Source organism: Cebidichthys violaceus, unplaced genomic scaffold, assembly GCF_023349555.1.
Source record: "Cebidichthys violaceus isolate CVI_PGR_0920_01 unplaced genomic scaffold, fCebVio1.0.p SCAF_26, whole genome shotgun sequence".
Lineage (NCBI taxonomy): Eukaryota > Metazoa > Chordata > Actinopteri > Perciformes > Stichaeidae > Cebidichthys > Cebidichthys violaceus.
The window spans coordinates 4,794,864-4,813,669 of NW_027176439.1; the positions used below are offsets into that span (position 1 = coordinate 4,794,864).

The window sequence follows — 18,806 nt, forward strand, 5'->3', positions numbered from 1 at the left end:
ATGCACACTGACCTCCTCATCCCCTTTGTGGTTGAGTAATAATAATATTAAACAATATAGGAACTCTATCTAACAATGGAAACGGACATTTTAACAAAGCAAACAAACTAAAACATCATGTCTCCATATCTTAAAGAAATAGTTCAATATTTTGGTTATCATTTGCGTTCTTGACTATACTTAGATACAAAGATTGATACCAGATTGAATATAACGCTACAGACTGACTCTGTCCAAAGTGAAAAGAAATCACCACCATCTGTAAAATGAGTTTTTGTTCAGATTAAACACAGTAAAACAAAATGTCAGCGCGTTAGAGGTGCCAGTTGTCTGATTTTGTTTCCTTCAGACAGAGCCAGGCTAGCTGTTTCCCCCAGTTTCCAGTCTTTATGCTAAGCTAACCGTCGCCTGGCTCGAGTGACATATTGAACAGACAGACGTAACTCTCGGCAAGAAAGCGAATAAACATATTTCTCAAAATATGGGATTGATTTTTTTTTAATTTGGAGGTAGACATGCATCCTACAAGTCAAATAAATAAAAGCATGAGTTCTCAGTTCTGGACAAGGTGAGGGTCCAATCCCACGAGACGAGGGAGGAGGGACCCCAGTACATCGTTGGCAGTTGGCACTGATACAGAACATCATCAGTGCAGACTTAACTTCATCTCCAGAAGTTAAAACACTTCTACTGCTAAGGCACCAGCAACATTCAAGTTGTATTTAATAAATGCAAATAAAGAGCTGCACAATTATTGCCTGTTTTATCATATAATACGTTTCTGGTTTCTATGAAGTCTTTAAGAGGAGTGCACATCACACGTAGATGCAAGGCTGCTGTAAATTAGCATGAATGAAAAGTGCATCACCTGCACACTGAATGAATTAGTAGAGGAATCAATTAGTGAATCCACAGAAAATGATGATTATTTTTTTTGTAGGAGGAATGGTACATTCACTGCTTCCTGTTATCAAAATGTGAGGATTTGAGCGTTATTTTCTTCTTGTTTTACACACTGAATATGGTTGCGTTTTGGATTGTTGGTTTAACAAAACAAGTCATTTGAAGAGGCATCTGAGAAACGCCCTTTTGTTGGCATTTTCACAATTTTCCAAAAATGTTTTGACAATTATTTGAATAATTATATAGAAAATGAATTTCCAACTATTTTGTTATTAGTTAATTAATAAGTTAATTGTAGATTAATTTTTTTAACTAAGTTTATTTGTCAAATGTGAACATTTGCTCTTGTATTGTTGTCTTGACATTCTAGTAAATTGAATATTTTTAGGTTTTGCTTTTCTGGTCGGACAAAGTAAGACATTTCATGACACCACCTTTGGATCTCAGAAGTTGCACTGAGCATTTGTCTGATGTTATATTGACAAAACGATAAATTGATTTATTTATAAAAATAATTGGCAGATTAATTGATTATGAAAATAATCAACTTCAGCAATTAACAACTGGCTTTTGGATATTGTTGCAGTACTGCTTAAATATGTATTATGTAATACTAATACTAATAATAATAATGTAGCCTAAATATGATGCTTTCTTGTTTCTGTCTTTGTGGATTTTGCCTTTGCAGCAGTTTTAACGACTCTAACTTAATAAAAGAGACTAAATGGAGTTGTGTTTCACTCACACTTTGTCATTGGATGAAACTGCATCAAAATGTAAAACGAACATTTGCTTTCAAATACCCTGAACTCTATCCTCTCTAATCCCATGTGATCTACACGGCTGTTGCTCAGCAGCATCCTACGTCTCAAAGTGCGTCATTGAAGCAGCTTGCATTGGCTTCCCCTCCCCTCCCTCCCTCCCTCCCCTCCTCTGCCTGACGAGGAGTCTGAGCTGAGGTCACTCTCTGTCTTTCAGTCCCTCCGCTCAAAGGTTGGGGTCTCCCTCCAGCTTGGTGAGGTCTGTGGCCGTCCCCATGAACATGGAGCGTCCTCGCTCCAGCCGGCTCTTCTTGTCCGTGAGTCGGAAGGCCTCCATGAACTCTTCGATGTCGATGCTGCCGTCCTGGTTGCGGTCGATGGTGACGACCAGGTCGGAGATGGTGTCGTCGGTGATCTCCATCTTTAAGTAGACGCTCAGCAGCTTCCACGTCTGCCGGAAATCCTCGATGGTGATGAAGCCTGAGTGGAGGAGGAGGAGGAGGACGGTTTAAGTTTAAAGATGACGGCAGAGAAGAAGAGATTACAGAGTTTTCAAACAGGCGGATGCTTAGTGAGGGAAAAGTGTGTGTGGTTAGATGTGGGGGAGGGGAGGCCAGTAGACCAGTGGGTTAATCCTCGTTTTAACTGGGATGGACATAACCTTAAGTGGCCTGTGTGCATGCTGCAGATTAACAGAGGCTGAGCTCTGTAAACGTCTCTATCTGGACACGACAAACACTTCACAGAGCCCTGACACACTTTACACCTCCACCGAAGCAGATTGCCTCTCATTGGATTGTCTCTGTGAGTCACTACACTGATTTCATCAATGGCGTTCACCAACACCTTCTTTCCCCTCAGTGCATAAACAAAATTGTAGAAAACACAAGGCAGGGGGACGGTTTAAGGCGGAGAACAACAAAAGATGCTGAAGTCAGTGGTGTGTACAGATGTCTACAAACATGAATGTACCTGTAACTATAGTTTCAGTGATTGATTCATTGTTTTACCTGAGTTGTCGGTGTCTACGATTCTGAAGATGGTCTCCAAGGTGGAGCGGTGACGATACAAAGTCTCAAGCATACTCTGGTCAATGTGCTGCAAGAAGACAGAGCGCTTTCTTTTTTATTCAAACAGTATTTAAGTGCGTTTAGATTAATGTGTCCGATTCATATGGATACACAATATCCTTCAATCAGACGATATAAGTTCTGCGGCCGCCATGTATCTGCAGCAAGGTAACTCACGTCCGCGTTGGCTCCTTTGATGGCGAGCTCATTGAACCACTCCAGGTAGTCGATCTTGCCGCCATTGATCTTGCCGGGGACCAGCTGACAGCGCAGCATCCTCCAGGGAAGACCGAGGTGCATCACGCCCTCCACTGCAGAGGCCCAGTCGTTCAGAGACACAAGACCTGAAGGAGGTGGACATGAAAAATCAGTCGGACTCTGATCCGAAGCATCAGATCGTCTTTTTTAATAAACCAAGCTTCACTCACTGTGAGAAGATGAACATGTTTGATTCTTTATCTTTTCCATGATCAAAAAATACACTGACTACACCAAGTTTTTTTTTTGACGAACACATCTTATTTTAATTTCAAGACTTCCCCCTTTCATTACAGACGTTACACAGACAAACAGCTGCATCAGCTGTTGGAGATGCAAATGTTGTAAGGTCCAGAAGGATATTTAAAGCATGTAAAATAATTGAGTTTCAAAAGCAAAAATGGAAGTAAATCTGTTGTAAAAGAAGTAAACGTGAGGAGCTGAATGACATGAAAATGACATACTTTCTTATTTACTTTAGTATGTACTTGAGAAACAATGGTGTTGGTGAAACTAAAGTAAAACCCTGAACAACAACAGTTTCTGTGAAACTGTCAATTGTTCCCGGATGGACTTTTGGTTTTCCCACGTTTTCTTTTTCTGAATAGGGATTACAAATTGGGATCTCACATTTCTCCCTTTCTTTGAGAACTACAAGGGGAAGTACCCAGGAGACAAAGAATAAAGAATAAAGCAACACCTGATCCTGAACGGGTTCCTGATAGTCCCACTACAGACCTGTGTTGTTGCTGTCGAACTTTTTGAAGGCACAGATGAGGTCCGATTTGTGCGCAAACACCTGCTCCCGCAGGACTTTGAGGGCTGAGCGCTCGGTTCGCCCGACACTGCAGACCAGATAACAACAAACAGAATTAAAAGGCAGAACAGTCTTATGTTACACAATCTAAAGAGACAAAAACGGTGCTTTGCTGTTTGACATTGTGTCTGGGAATTTAACCTCATGTAAGAGTTCTTGTTGTGTCCTTCTTAACTGTTTTTGCCAAGAGTCACATGAAAAGATCCATACCACTCAGAAGTCTGTATACGTTAATCAGTGAAGCCACACCCGGTTTAACGTTTAGTTAAGCTTAGCACAAAGATGAACAAAGGTAAACGAGACCAGTGAACAAACAAGATATAAAGTGTTGATGAAGTAATGACATTTAATGCTGATGAACTCGTGACCCCAGTAGATTCCCATGTCTTGAGATGAATATTTTCTGCTCGTTGTTCTGTACCTCTGTCTCACGGTGAGCTCTCTGATCATGCTGCTGGCCTGGTATTGAATCAAATAAGGCACAAGGTCTGGACCCAGCTTCACGTAGGCCCCCCTGTTGCTTCCCACATCGTAGTAATTGGAGGCGGAGAACAGAGTGAGGACCTATCGGTGGAATGAAAGAAAGCCCTCATGTTTTAGCGGACGCATTCAGAGCGCCTGTGGGCCGTCAGTGTCTGAGCTCACCTTACGGTTGTGGCAGAACTCGTAACCTTCCTGTTTACACTCGTGGGAGCGGATGATGAGTTGCAGGTTGTGTCTGTTCAGGAAGTCCTCGGTGACGTCGGGGCCCCAGTAGCAGCCTCCGCCCCGCACCTCGTTGGGCTCGCAGCCGTCCTGGCTCATGGGGTCGCTCCACAGCAGGTCCAGGATCTGTAGACGTAGGGATAGAATCCACTTTAAACCTTTGGATTTGTGAGCGCACAAAATTGAACATGATTGAAGTCTTTAAATTGTACTTTTAATCAATGTTGTTTAAAAGTCCTTATAAGTACTCAAAAATGTCTGCTGAGGAAGATCATGTGATTGAAAGCTCCAGAACAGCTACATGAAATATTTCTGAATTACAAACTTAAAGTGCTACAATGAAAGCCTTTTAAAGTTATATATAATAACATCTTTCGATTATATACGTGTTACATTTCATGTGTACGAACACCGGAGAGCATCACTTTATAATTCGGATATTTCCCTGAGTGGTTTGGACCAGAACAAGCACCAAGTACCAGAGTCAAATGAGACCGTGGACGTCCACAGCCATGTACTTAAAGCGGTGACGGTAGCGGATTACAGCACGTTAAAGCCCACGCTGGCAACAATACACAGCAGGTGAGTGTTGTTCATCCGACTGTGACTCAGAGCTGGAGACACAAAGGCCACAAGTGACTGAATAAGCATCTCACATGTGCTGTGCTTAAGTGTATTTTTACAGCGGAAGTGTTGAGTGTATGAAATGGGCTTACCTAAAGTTACTCGCAGAGGATATAATCAAAGATTGCTTCAATGAAAGTTGACAATGCCCCTGATGAAATACATTATTTTATGAGTATTCATACTTGTTTATCTTTCTTGTAGCTCTACCTTTGTTTTAATAATTCTCATTTCACCGCCTTTTAAAGTCGAGATGAAATAAAAACCAAAATGTTTTTCACAAAACATTCATGACAAAAAAAACATCTATTGCTATGTATTTTTATATCAAAATCCAATCATCTTTACTTCCTGTAAAACTAAAATATGAAGCGTGCTTACATAAGCTAGTACCAGACAATTTTAACCAATAATATGACGTCCATCCTATTAATGAATCTGCCGCTCAGCATCGCGCTGCAGCCCAATCAAATGCAAAGGACTTGATTTAAGTCCCTCTTGTGACTGTGCACCTCAAATATTCCGTCTCTCTAGGGAATGTGTGCAGTACAGAAGATGAAGACGCTCTAACTTCTGCTTCACTGGGACTTTAAAGCACTTTTTTCCCAAATAAAATGTATCATCTGCTCTGTTGACGTTAGGATAAAGAGCAGCACTCATGTGGCACTTTACCCCGCTGAGAAAAACAAAAGTTAAAACAAAGACAATGTGGATCAGTTGAGTTTTTAGTAAGCAAATGAAAAAGAATAGAATAAGTATGTGAGCAAACACCTCGTCTCACTACCCCTTCATCACCTGTTTCCACTCGTCAATCACAGTCTGACTGTTGACAGAGTCGGAGGACAAAGTCGCCTCGTTTTCTAGTCTGTTGATGTCCGGGTTGAAAATGGACGGTCTCCTTCTGGAGGTCTGCACCTCGTCCTCCGTGTTCACTTTGAGCCGGTCGGAGAAGTCTTGCAGCGAGCGGTTCATGAAGCTGTCGCGATTAATCGGTTTGAGGAACGTGAGGGAGTTCTGACGCTGGAACGTCTTGTTGGGGGAGAAGACGCCCACGTCCATGTCCGAGTCCACGGACATCCTCGCTGAGCTCTGGTGTCTCTTCTTTGGAGGCCTCAGAGCTGAAACATACTAAAAAAACAGAGAAGAGCAGAGATGTCAGGGACTTTCAAAATAACTGATGAAAAAAAACCTGAAAATGAACATGTCCACGTTTGACAGCTCACATTGTGTCTGTCCACTCTGGCGAGGACACTGAGGTCTGTGGTGTCGGAGATCCCGCCGTGGAGCACCAGCACCTTCTGGTCGATCACCGTGGCTAACGGCAGCCAGCTGAAAATCTTCTGCAGCAGCTTCAGGATCCGTTTGCCGTGCATCTGAGGACAAACAGGATATTATTTGGGACTGTGTAAATGCATATTTAGCAAGGGTGTTAGTTTTTTATTTAATTTTGGAAGTTCAACATCTATTTTATCAGACTTTCAATCCAGAGCTCTGGCCTCAACATTGTAGTGTTTATTATTTTACACCAGATTGAGCCATTTTCTCATGTTTGCCCTATGGGACGAATTGAAATTGGAACTTCTTTTGTTGATAAGAATCACTTCATTTGCATCGTCCAGTATTTTCTATGTGTCGTATTCTACTTGTTTTGTCTCATTTTGGGGATGTTTTCATCAAGTCTTGGTGGTGCAGTTGTCTTTATTTGCCGGGTTGTTGCAGCTTGGGGATCAAGTGTAAAGATGTCGCCTCAGATTGAGACATTGAGATCGTTTATAAACCAAAATTTCAAATCAGATTATTGCTGATAGCGTAGCAGGAATTCAAACTTCCTTCCATCTAAACGAAGGACAGTAAATCTGGACCATCTTCGCAGCACCTCGACCTCCCCGACTCATCAGAAGCCAACAGCGTCAGATCAGTCATCTGATTCAATGACATCAAATCCTCTTGGCTGTTAGCAATAGGGACCAGTATAGTGCTGGAGGCTATCTGGGTTGTATCAAGCTTTACTGGGAATGTGAATGCGTAGGTGATTCAAACCAATCTAAATGTGCCGCTCCAAAGATAGAAGGGATCAGGGCACATTTTGGCTGTGCTCCTTAGTTTGATAAGCAGGGATGAGGAGTTAACACTGGGCTGTGAACACAAAGTAAAGGAGTGTGTCCAGGTTTGTATGGCGATATAAACCCACCTTGTATTTAGTCAACACCTCCTTTGTGAAGCCGTACCTACATCAGTCAGAGAAACGCAAGATAACGGTTAGAAATGTCCCTTTTTTCTTAGCTTCACTGTGCCTCCGGTTAGATTTAGTTCTACCTCAGGTTGATTATATGGTCCTCGTGGTTTCCTCTGTTGAGGTAGACTTCACTCGGATAGACGAGCAGGAATGAAAACAGGATGATGAGGATCTCAATGGAGTCTTTGCCTCGGTCTACGAAGTCTCCGTTGAACACATATGGCTTCTCCAAGGACGGCATGTCATTCTGTAATGTAGACGAGTAAAGTCATGTTAAAGGCTCAGTGAAGTCAGAGCATTTAAACAATTCCAGTAAAAATGTCTGTCTAGAGACGCCTCTTTCAAATGAATAATTATAGCTCAGAAGCTTGATAAAAACGTATTTCATATTTGTGAAATTTTAAGATTTTAGAAGATGAAGTGTAGACCTTGTAGAAAATCAGCAGCAGGTCATCCAGTTGTCCGTGCAAATCGCCTGCAATGAAGAAGACGTGTGTGAATGAATTAATAACAACAAACAGAAACAAACTGTCTACATTTCTGTCAGAGAGTGCAAGAATATTGTTCTAAAAATGACTTTTCAGTTTGGACTAAATGTTTAAAAAAACATTGGTTTATAAATTAAAGATAAACAGCAATCCACCAGAGCACAATTTGACATATAAGTGTCTTGTTTCATCCAACAGACATTCTAAAAGAAAAACAAAAATTCAATTTACAATAACAGGAGATTAAAAAAAAAAATACAAAAAAAGGCAAAACAATTTGGATGATGGAATCAGAAATCAGATCGATTGAATCAACGATTTTTTTTCGCTCACCACAAATAGTGATTTCTTTGCTGTGGCAGGTGGAGATGCGGTTGATATTCGGCAACATCCGGAGCTGCTTCCACGTCTCCAGCAGCAGCTGGAGGACGTAGCGCGAGTGCAGCTGCTGCTGGGAGAGAAACTCATCAGCAAGACGGTTTCGGACACACGAGCAGGTAGCCACGCCACAAGTGCTGCGACACCTACCTTCTTGTTCCTGAAGGCCTCCACCAGCCCGACCGCCTGCTCCGCCGTCAGAGGGAAGGTGAGGTGAGGTCCCGAGTAGATCTCTGGCACCTCGATGTTCTTGTAGCAGAAGTACCTCTCCCACTCTGCGTCCCGACAGACCTCGTTCTCCCTGAAGATGTGCGAGATCAAATTCCCTGCGAAAGAAAAAGGTCAGGACAACAGCTCGCACCTGGAGATTCAGGAAGTTCTTGAGCGATGCAGTTTTTGTCAATGGAAATGTAAAAATCTTACGTTCGGTGCTTGCAGGTGTGAAATTGTCCATGAGGTAGCCGAGGAAGTTATAAAGCTGCACGGGGAGGAGGCGTGAAAGTAGATGTTATTACTTTAAAGCAAACCTGCAGAACCCATATACTGGGTTGTCTGTTGGTGGTTTCTCACCTTTATCTGAGCCTGTTCTCCGGAGTATTCGATGGACTGGAAGATGTGCCAGGTGTATCTCCGTCTCATCTCTGTGCGGGCGACGTACTGTCGGTACCATCGCTGAATCAGGACGGCAGATCTTATAGCTGAAACCGAGACAACAGGTGATCAGACCACAGCACATGCTGCAGACAGCAGCAACAATGCAGGATTTAATAACTTCATAACTTTCAGAGGAATCGTACTGCAGTGACATGATCACATATCGTTCTCAAACATTTTGTAGTTTGAATTAGTGATTCACAAAAATCCTGACAAAACAAACAATTGTTTTTGTTTTTGAAATGACACATTTCCTTCTGACATTTTGGCCATAATTCTGATGATTTTATATGATATTGCCTACATTTGCCATATTGTTACATGTCAACATTGACAAAATATTCATAATATTGTGATATTCTGTTATATTGTTCTGCCTTATATTGATATATATATATCAATATAATATAATATATATATATATATATATATATATATATATATATATATATATTGTATTTCCTCCTCTGTTCCTGTCCTGCCTTTCCCTCCTTTAACCATCTACACACTTCCTTGCTCCCAGAGTTCCTCCCAGCCAATCAGCTCCGTTTCTTTAGATTATTTTCTTCTGAGTTCATGTCGCCTGCATTGGGATCCACTTTCTACACTCTTCTCGACATACATTTTAGTTTTTCACACTTCTTTTTAAAGTAAATGAATGTAGTTTTACAGTCTGTTCCTGTAAACCTTTTAGACATCGTGGCAGTGCTTGTAGTCGATTTTGTCTTCAGAGTATAATATCTACAACATCTTAAGTTGGACATTTGATTTCTCCTCCACCTGCTCTGACCCAGATGTGTGGTTTGAACACACATTCAACATCTGGCAAACACCAGCGACACACAACACACGAGGTAAGACGGGGCGTGGCTTACTTGTGACGGCTGCATGCAGCGGAGCGCAAAAGAAAAGAAATACAGATGCATTAATACAACACAAACATCTGAGAAGGTCTTCCAAAGCAGGTGCATCCGTCAATGTTTGAAGGATCACGGTTACCTTTTCCCGAGCTTTTGTGGAACTGGTCGGACTTTGAGACGCCACATCCCATGACTGTTCCTGTTCAGAGCACCAAACAATCGTCACATCAGATACAAGTTACTAGAATCAACGTTTGCGCACGAATTTAACTGCATTATTTAGGTACAACACAATGAATCCATTACTGCTCTCTAAAAGGGATACATTAATATTTGGCGTCAGACATCTGATTATACATAAACATTGTCAGACACTCCACACACACACACACACGTTAAAGTAACTCTGATGCAGTGTTGGCCTCTGAGAAACCCATTCATTCAAAGTTGAGCATGGCTCGTCAGCAGCGGGGGAGCTGAAGCCGGAGGACGTTTCGACCTTTTAATCTCGTTATCTGCTGGTTCGCTCCTCATCTCTGTGATTGGCCTCAATCCTGCAGCGCAGGACTGTTTTTATCTAAATTCTTGGAAGGCTTACACAGACAACACTAAGCAATCTATGAAACTGAGAAGGCAGGAAATATCTTATTCAGTTAAGTTATTGTTTAATGAAATAAGACGAATTAAATCATTTTTAAATATCCACCTGTTGTTTTCGGGTAAACAAATGATGCCTAAATTATTGTTTACACTTTACAAAACCCAATAAAAGATTGATCGTTTAAATCTGAACATGATATATTGCATTGAATTGTGTTTGAACGTAGGTTTATTGCTAGCTTTGACCTACTTAAAGGAGCAGATGGGTGGCTTCCGTCACATATATTTAGCAGCAGGTCAAAGTGGTGATCAAAATCTCATCTTTCTTATCACAAGACATAACTGTACAAGACAAACCTTTTAGTGTACCAACATATATCAGTATGGAAGCACTTGAACAAGATGTGCAACATGTTTCAGATCTTATTCTGACCTAGAAAAGATTAGAAAACTGAGTCTAATATGATTTTCTGTCTCTATCTTAGTGAATTAATCTAACTGCTGTAGAAATATGAAAAGGTTCCTCTACAATGAGATCTTTAAATCAACGTTTTACTTACGCGGTCACCTCCCCTATCCAGTCACCAGCTGCCTAGTTGTTTGGCTCTCAGTTTCAATGAGTATTTAAACAGCCATTTGTTCTGTTTCATCCTCCACCGGTCCACCGGGATCAGATCAAGAGCTGCAGGACGTCAGTCAGACTGGTCATCGTACCGCAGGTGGAAGAAGGACAGCAGCACCCAGTAAGTCACCACAGAGGCCCCATGTGTGAAGCTCCCTCGGTCTGTGCTGAAGCTGGTTTAGTCTTTAGTCCCTCGGTGTGATCGCAGAGTCAAGGCACCGAGCCACAAGTGGATTACTTGAGCTAATGACTTGATGCGACTCGGCTGGTTTATTATAGGAAGTGCAAATGGAAACTTTTGATTACAGTAATTTGTAAGCGTGTGTGGTCAGGTGTGCTTGTGTTGACATCTTACCTAATGGTGAACCCAATGAGGACACCTCCATGTTTCATTTAGAGCAGTGAGGGTTGAAGTGGTCGGATTTTAGAGGTCTGTTCATGGCAGGCTGGAAGAAAAGCACGACGCCTCCCCAGAAACCAGTTACACTGCCCTACATCATGTATGTCAGTATTATCTTTAACTTATTTGTGTCTTTTTTGTCATTTCTGTAGTGAGTTATTTATTTTACTGTTTCTTTTTACCCCTCTGTTTTCCCCAATACAAAACGAGTAACAAAGGGATAATCAATCCCAAAGAGTAACATTTTACTTTTGCTCAGAGTCCCTTGTACACGCATGTTTACCTGAAACATGCAGGTAGAAGCAGAGCCGTATAGAGAGAGATTCGCGTCAATGGAAATTCAAAATGCTTGAAGGTCAATGGACTCACACAGACTTCTGATAGTTCCAGGAAGTACTTGGCGGGAAATTTGAATGCGTAGATATTGGTAGAAATTCAGAGACTGAACTGCTAATTAGTTAGAGCAACGACATATGTATTTAGTTACATACATGTCGTGTTTTTTTAAAGTATGTGTCGTTAGAGTTACATGCCTTTTTAAAAAATATTTTAGGCTAAAGTTCCCTTGAATAGTAAGAATCTGTAACACTTTAACTGTAGTATATACATATTAAAAATGATGAATATTCATGTGTAAATGAGTTGAGATGTGTTATTGTTTTTTATGTTTTTCTTTATGTCATCTCTTTCGATGTGATTGTATTGGGGTGGCTGTAATGGTGATATTGTAACTTATGCTTTTACATAATACGTTTGGTCTTTATATGTTAATTTAGTCTGAAAAGAGACAAACACGAAAATAGATTTAAACTTAAGATGAAACAGGGAAAAGCAAGCAAACAATTGTATTACATTTCAGACGCTGTAACCAGCACATTTACATACATTGTACATTGACTGGGTGCTAATTTCGCGTTAAAATATACTTTTTGTGATACAGTTATTCAGTCACTTCAACGTTTACTTGAAATGGTCGTACAATTGCATCCTGCGTGTCATCAAAACATGTTTAAATCCGTTTTAAAGTGCATAAAACGCATAACTTCTAAAACCCTTTGCTTTATAAACACACCTGAACTCATACGCAACACACCGGTCTTGAACGCCTCCCTCACTGGACGGGTACGTGACGTGTGACGCATGGCGGAGGTGAGTTAGCTAATGTGTGGCTTTGTTTTGTTGTCCGAGCTGTCCTCTCGTTTATATGGATAATCATTGACGCCAAACGGTCATATTTTTGAGGAGCGGAAGAACGTATGTTGCTCACCTTGTTGGATAACACCAATATGTTTTTGAGTCGAAACAAATCCTAATTTTAAGAAGGTTACAATGTTGATTTATTTTGTTGAAAAGTTTGTCAACACACGTGACAGAAGCACCAATCATTTAGGAATAAATGTGAGCTTTTTGTAAGCTTTTAGCGTTATTTCATTCAGCTGTTATGAGCCATATGCGTACAGATGGAAGGAAAACAATACTTCCGGAGTTCCTTAACTGATCGTGACTCTAAATGTGGGCCATTGTGGACATTTCTTTAAAAGCATTAAACAAGTAATCAAAGATGTTGACATTATGCAAAAAGATTGAGCGTCGAGTCAGTTGTTAATCCCTGTATTTAAAGACTCGTGTCCCAGCTTGTCATCGTTAGTGCAGCTCCACATTGAAAGCAGCCTTATATTCGTTATTTTCAATGCTTACTAATTCATTTCCCATGCTGGTGGTCTAAGCAGGGGTACCTAACGCCACTGGGTCTATCCGTTCTTAAGTGAGGTTTTGTGTGGAGGGTTAGTGAGTTATATGAATGTATGCTTTCATAGTCTACTGCAGCATTGGGAGAGATTATGAGAAAGGGTTGAAACCTTTTTTTCAGAAGGTTTTTGAAGACAAAATATTGCCCTAAATTGTTTAGTTTTTATAACAGTATCACAGTTTTCCTTTTATTTCATGCTACTTCTGCAGCCTTATATCATCATTCAAGTGAACCGCCGCTAGATTAATTTGAAGAATTTTACAGGATGTGCCTCAGGGAGTCATTTTAAAAAAAAAAGCAATTCAACGTGAAATATACTCCCCCCCCCCCCCCCCCCATTGAAGTATCACACCACATGATGTGTTTTCTTTTTCTGGGAACGGGTGCGTTCTAAGTGCCAGAACAAGAGCAAAAGCACCAGGTTGAAATTTTGACTTTTGGTTCTATAAGTTTGTTCTGAAGAGCTTTTAAAATCTTCATTATGGTTGATTACAAAAGAGCTATTACATAGTGTGTATATAAATCAAGTTGAAGCAATGCAACAAGACAATGCAAAGTGATTAGACATGAAAAAGTGAAATTAAATAATAAATCAACACAAGACTCTCAAAAGACAATTATTAGCACAGCTGCTGTAACAGTGCAACATCTGGCTCCATGTTGACCAGAGTTAGCTTGAACATAGCAGCTACTGCATAAGCTACCAAGAAAAAGATGGACTTCCTAACCAACGTCAGTTTTTGATTCAGTCATCTGACCAACAAGCTCAACAAAGTGTTTCTTCTTCAAACGGACGTTTTCAACTGAGCTGGGACAACATCAACATATAGAAGCATCTTTGTTATTATTCCTGTGTCATGTTTGCAGTCATATTCAAAGCTCGTATAGTGAAGAAAATAAATTGTACATGATGTAACCTCTTTAGATAAGCATTTCTGTTTAATCCGTGACTAATGTGTAAACAAGGATGCAGTGTAGCATCTACATTTCAAGCACAAAATCCGTCAGATGACAAACCTTAATACCTCAGATAGAGCTTCTTTATTGCACCATAATAATCGTTTTATTTACGCTTGGGACTTGTGAAACGGGGAGGGACCTTCCCTGCAGTTAGTTTGAGGAGTCGGAGCGTTCAACACGTCATCCACTGATAAGCTTCAGCTCTGATTGTGTTCTGTGTGTGTGTGTGTGTGTGTGTGTGTCAGAAGCTGAGGATGAAGATCGCCGTACTGGGAGCCACTGGGCAGACTGGACAGTATCTGGTCAACCAGGCACTGCAGCAGGGCCACACTGTCACCGCCATCGTCAGGAACCCGGGAAAACTTGCAGTGCATCATGATAATCTCAAGGTAATGCGACACTCACTTTGAGCTAGCCGCCGCGTTGTGCTGCCGTTAACTGCATGTTCAAAGTTCAGTCGGTGTGATGTCACATGATACATGTTTAATTGTGTCAGAATGAGGGTTGTGTGAGGTAAAATCTTAAGTACTGCAAATGTTTCCGAAACAGAAGCCAACACATGTTCTTGCAGGTTTAACTTCTGGGTGTGATACTGTGTATACAGCAATGCAGATAACAATGTGGATTTAAATGCAACACTGCAAAGTCAACAAATCCCATGAAAAGACCAAAACTATAAATGGAATATATCCAAGTATCACCTGATGAATCTAAATCATTGTTGTCTATTAAAAACACTTAAATGAGTCCCATTGGGTGACGCTTTCCTTCAGTGTTCAACGTCCTGCTGCTGTAAATCCTCACTGCAGCACAAAATATGTATTCACCTGCAGCTGAAAATAGTCCCCGACAAATACACTACATACTCCTGTTTGAGTGACGTTGACTTAGAACTACATACTCATTTGATGTAGGTCACAGATTCTTAGGTGATCTCAGAAAATAACTACATTTTGGGAAATTGTATGTGAAGTGCAACAACAATTAGATAATGGGCCTTTTGTGTGCGTGGTACTTCATCTCAAGAAAGCAACGGGTATTTGTTGAAAAGCAAGTCAAATAAACTATACTATGTGTAGGGGAACTGGGGAATGGTACTAGTGCTCTTTGACACCGCAGCAATGGCTATAAATAATCTTAATGGAAAAACAGACACTTATCTTGAGAATACACGAAGCATAACTGGATATGAAATGGGCAAAACGGACTAGCTAAAATCAGCAGGATTGCGTTATTAATGGGGAAATAATGTGAATTCACTTTTCAGTTATTATTAAATGTTGCTTGTTTCTGGTCAATTAAGATTAAGGTGGAAAAAGCTTGGAGGCTTTGGTTTAGTCATCTGTAGAAACCAATGGGTTTGGGGCTGAATGCCACAGACGAGCAGGAAGTGGGAAAGTGTTGAAAGACTGACCATTCATTCCTCATGTTAACAGCTCAATTATAAATGCTGCAATTTGAAATGCATCATCTGTTAAAATAAATAAAAGGACTAAGCCTGCAGCCCTAAATGAATAGAACGTGCTTGTTTGTGTTTCTCGACTCAACAAGGACGTCAAATTCTGCTCATTATTGATTATTCATGTCTCCCCGTCTGCCGCTTTCAGGTGGTGGAAGCTGATATTTTCTCGGCAGACAGTCTGAAGACCCACTTCCAAGGACAGGATGTGATCCTGTCCTGCCTCGGCTTCCCGGCCTCCTTCTTCTCGGCGGTGACGGGCTACACCCTGTCCATGAACAGCGTGGTCGGCGCCATGCGAGAGGCCCGGGTCAACAGGATCATCACCATGACCTCCTGGTACACTGAGCGTAAGTACAGCACCCGTGATGATGCCGTCTGTGGGTTCTTTTGTGATTTGATGATGAAAACAAGTTCCCCCCCCCCCCGAATGATTATTTTAGTACGTGGCCGTCAATAAAACATTCATAGCTACTTATCCAACTAATTTGTTGATGTGCGGCCTGTCGCTGCATTTCGCTGTGGTGTATTGAGGCTTTTTTTTTTTTACAGAACTTTACGTCAATGAATTTTCTTCAAAGAGTTCTTCCTTGTTTTATTGCTCAGAATATGATCAAACATCTGGAAATAGATCCTCACAGAGCTGCTAGCAGTCTGTTTAATGGTTGGTTTTCATTGGAAGTTCTTCACTTGAGTTCTTCTAGATTCTCATCAGACTGGGAACTTATTTACGTGCACGTTTTTAATGAAATGTGAGAGATTTAAGAGGGAGATTCCACTTTGTTTTTTTTTCTTATTTTTGTTGTTAGCCAACTCAGGAGTGCAGTCATCTTATCTCATCCGCTTCCTCCTGCTGCCGATGATCCGAAGCGTTCTCACCAACATGCATGAGATGGAGCAGTTTCTGCAAAAGACCGAGGACATTACCTGGACTGTGGTTCGTCCACCTGGTCTTAAGAACCTGTCGGCCTCAGGTAAAAGCAGCCCTTCTGCCTCAGGATCTATCTTGACAGAGTTCAATCACAGCGCTGTTCCTTGAGGTTCCAGCGTGTGTCTACCTACCTTTTCATTAGCTGGAGGACCACATTTAGAAATGCTGTTGTTGTAATGCCCTCTGACTCCCGGTCTTTCATCTTTATGTCCTCCACAGCTCAAGAGTTTCTGACCCACGAGGGATACTTTGTGCCCGACAGCAGTGGTAACCCCGCAGGCAGCGCAGTGGGAAGAGGAGACGTGGCTCGCTTCATGCTCTCTCTACTCAACAGCAACGCCTGGGTCAAGAAGGGCGTCGCCATCACTACCAAATGAGAAAGAAGAAGCCAATGCTGGCGTTATTAAGCAGTCAGTTCACCCAAAGTGCAAAAAATATATAATGTTTACTCACAAATATCTGTTGCTCTGTCTCAACTCAATGTGTAAATAAGCAACTGTTGCGAACAAATTAACCAAAATAACTTCGTAAGTTGATAAAATGTCAATGTTGTGCGGGAACTATCAAAAAATCAATTATTACTGGTATAAACGTCGACAGACATTATGTTTCCATTACTCTGGATTATCCCACTAACAGTTTTCACTGTAACTATTATAAGAACCAGATTTATGCAGACTTAGCACAACTAGCCAAAAACTATCGTCATGGTCAGATACCACTACAGCTAATTGGGTTGAACTGGCCCTTTAACTAAATGTCTACTTTCTGCCTTCGTATTCTACTACTGGCTATAACTGCCTTATACAGCCTAATCTGTCTGATTAATGTTTTGTTTTTTTATTTACTCTTTTTCAACATATTCTTGATTTATATCTTTGAAAACCTCAATAACTTTACCATTTAATTATGTTCGTGTTCCTACTATCAGTGGTAAGCACCTATGGCTTCATGAGGGCTCAGTGCACTGACGCATGTGACTGAAGTACATGATTTCATCCACAAGAAGGCAGCGTTACACCAACAGCACTTCCATAATGTGCTCTTTAATTACAGCTACTGTTGCACCATGTATTCACATGAGTACTTTGTATCCAAATATGTACTGTATCAGTTCTGTTAAATAAAGTTAAAATAATGAAACTGTAAAGGATCATTTGTGCCGCAAGTTCAACATGAGAACAGGTTTCAAGCAGGAAATGTTTGTTGCACTGATTAGTTAAATGCTTTAAGTATAGAGCACTTTGGGCCACACCTGGCTGGCTTTGATTCAAGTGATCATGGCGTTGTCAGGATTGCAACAGAGACAGAGAGTCTTATTGTCTGTTTATTGGTCTTGCATGGTTAAAATCTTAGCTGCTGCATTTTAAATGAAGTGAGGGTGTGAGCGTCTCAAGTCCTTCACAGGTTGATGACGTGTTTTCAACTAGTTCGCTAGCCTAGAAGGGCCTTTTTCTAAAAGCAGGATTGGCAAGTTTTATTACACAAGCATTGTTGGTTGGTCGTGAAGCAAGAAAAGTCAAATTTTCTACAATTTATATTGACCTAAAGGTAGTACGATTGGTCGAAAACTACACAAAATAGACAATTGGGTGAGAGGTCATGATGAGTGTGTTGGTGTGCCAGATCTATTAGACCTGATATCACCATGTAGTGAATGTGCAGCCGACAACCTAACCCTGTACAAATAGTTTAAATAGTCACGATGAGATGTTCAGATACATTCTCATTAACTGCTCTAGCAACGCAACCAGTTCTCCAAGAATGTAAGCTGATAGGCCGAGAGTTAGTTTTACAATTTGTGGTGATGAAACAGAACTTCAGCACAGCGACAAACAAATCAGCAGTAAGAGCAATCGCAGTAAACGGATCAGTTATCCATATCAATAATGGCAAAAAAGCTTTTACGCAAATACGTAAATTTAGGCCCTGGTCGATGCAATTTAAATGCTTTGTGTAGCCTCTGCGTCTTCTTTACATAGGTTATACTGTACACATGCACAATCCCACAGGCTATCCATTTCCTAAGATCTAACTGGATAGTTTTGGCAATGAGGTTTTCAATAATTCAAATGTTAAAAGTGTCTATTTAGGCTGTACTTTGACACAGTGGTACTGTGAGCTAAATGCTAACGCTAGCACGCTAGCATGCTGATGTTTGGCAGGCATAATGTTGTTGTTGTTGTGTTGCTGTGAAAACAAATATCCTTCTTGGACAATGAATCTGGAAATGAGAAAGACTCTTAATATAAATGTGCGCACACTAACTTGCTGATATTTTTTATGTTTACCACGTTCACTATCTTAGTTTAGGGTGTTAGCATGCTAAC

The 18,806-nt window shown here is 40.9% G+C and overlaps 2 protein-coding genes across 3 annotated transcripts; one reads left to right on the plus strand and one right to left on the minus strand.

Moving 5' to 3' along the window:
• Positions 1-1,890: 1,890 nt before the first annotated feature.
• Positions 1,891-9,945, minus strand: ppef2a (protein phosphatase with EF-hand domain 2a). Its single transcript, XM_068720938.1, has 17 exons — positions 9,894-9,945; positions 9,770-9,778; positions 8,811-8,938; positions 8,664-8,718; positions 8,391-8,566; positions 8,196-8,310; positions 7,803-7,849; positions 7,455-7,621; positions 7,330-7,366; positions 6,362-6,511; positions 5,934-6,266; positions 4,455-4,640; positions 4,231-4,373; positions 3,731-3,837; positions 2,912-3,078; positions 2,675-2,762; positions 1,891-2,144 (listed from the first exon to the last, which is right to left on the minus strand). Exons 1-17 carry the CDS (start codon positions 9,943-9,945, stop codon positions 1,891-1,893), a joined length of 2,214 nt encoding a protein of 737 aa, XP_068577039.1.
• A 2,553-nt stretch (positions 9,946-12,498) lies between these two features.
• On the plus strand, positions 12,499-17,619 carry LOC137880011 (flavin reductase (NADPH)-like). 2 transcript variants are annotated; one of them, XM_068721070.1, is made up of 5 exons: positions 12,499-12,525; positions 14,332-14,475; positions 15,694-15,895; positions 16,355-16,519; positions 16,696-17,619. In XM_068721070.1, exons 1-5 carry the CDS (start codon positions 12,517-12,519, stop codon positions 16,851-16,853), a joined length of 678 nt encoding a protein of 225 aa, XP_068577171.1. In that variant the 5' UTR covers positions 12,499-12,516; the 3' UTR covers positions 16,854-17,619. The 2 variants fall into 2 exon arrangements, with proteins under 2 accessions (XP_068577171.1, XP_068577172.1); XM_068721071.1 differs by lacking the exon at positions 12,499-12,525 and adding an exon at positions 12,532-12,630.
• Positions 17,620-18,806: the final 1,187 nt, after the last annotated feature.

Bases quoted from the DNA above. Each gene is read 5' to 3' on its own strand.
- ppef2a (XM_068720938.1), bottom strand. From the start codon at position 9,945: ATGGGATGTGGCGTCTCAAAGTCCGACCAGTTCCACAAAAGCTCGGGA. The intron at 8,567-8,663 runs GTAAGATTTTTA...TTTCTTTCGCAG, and splicing joins CACACCTGCAAGCACCGAAC to GGAATTTGATCTCGCACATC. The intron at 6,512-7,329 runs GTGGGTTTATAT...GTTTGTCCTCAG, and splicing joins AGGTGTTGACTAAATACAAG to ATGCACGGCAAACGGATCCT.
- LOC137880011 (XM_068721070.1), top strand. The intron at 14,476-15,693 runs GTAATGCGACAC...TGCCGCTTTCAG, and splicing joins TGCATCATGATAATCTCAAG to GTGGTGGAAGCTGATATTTT. The intron at 15,896-16,354 runs GTAAGTACAGCA...TTTTGTTGTTAG, and splicing joins GACCTCCTGGTACACTGAGC to CCAACTCAGGAGTGCAGTCA.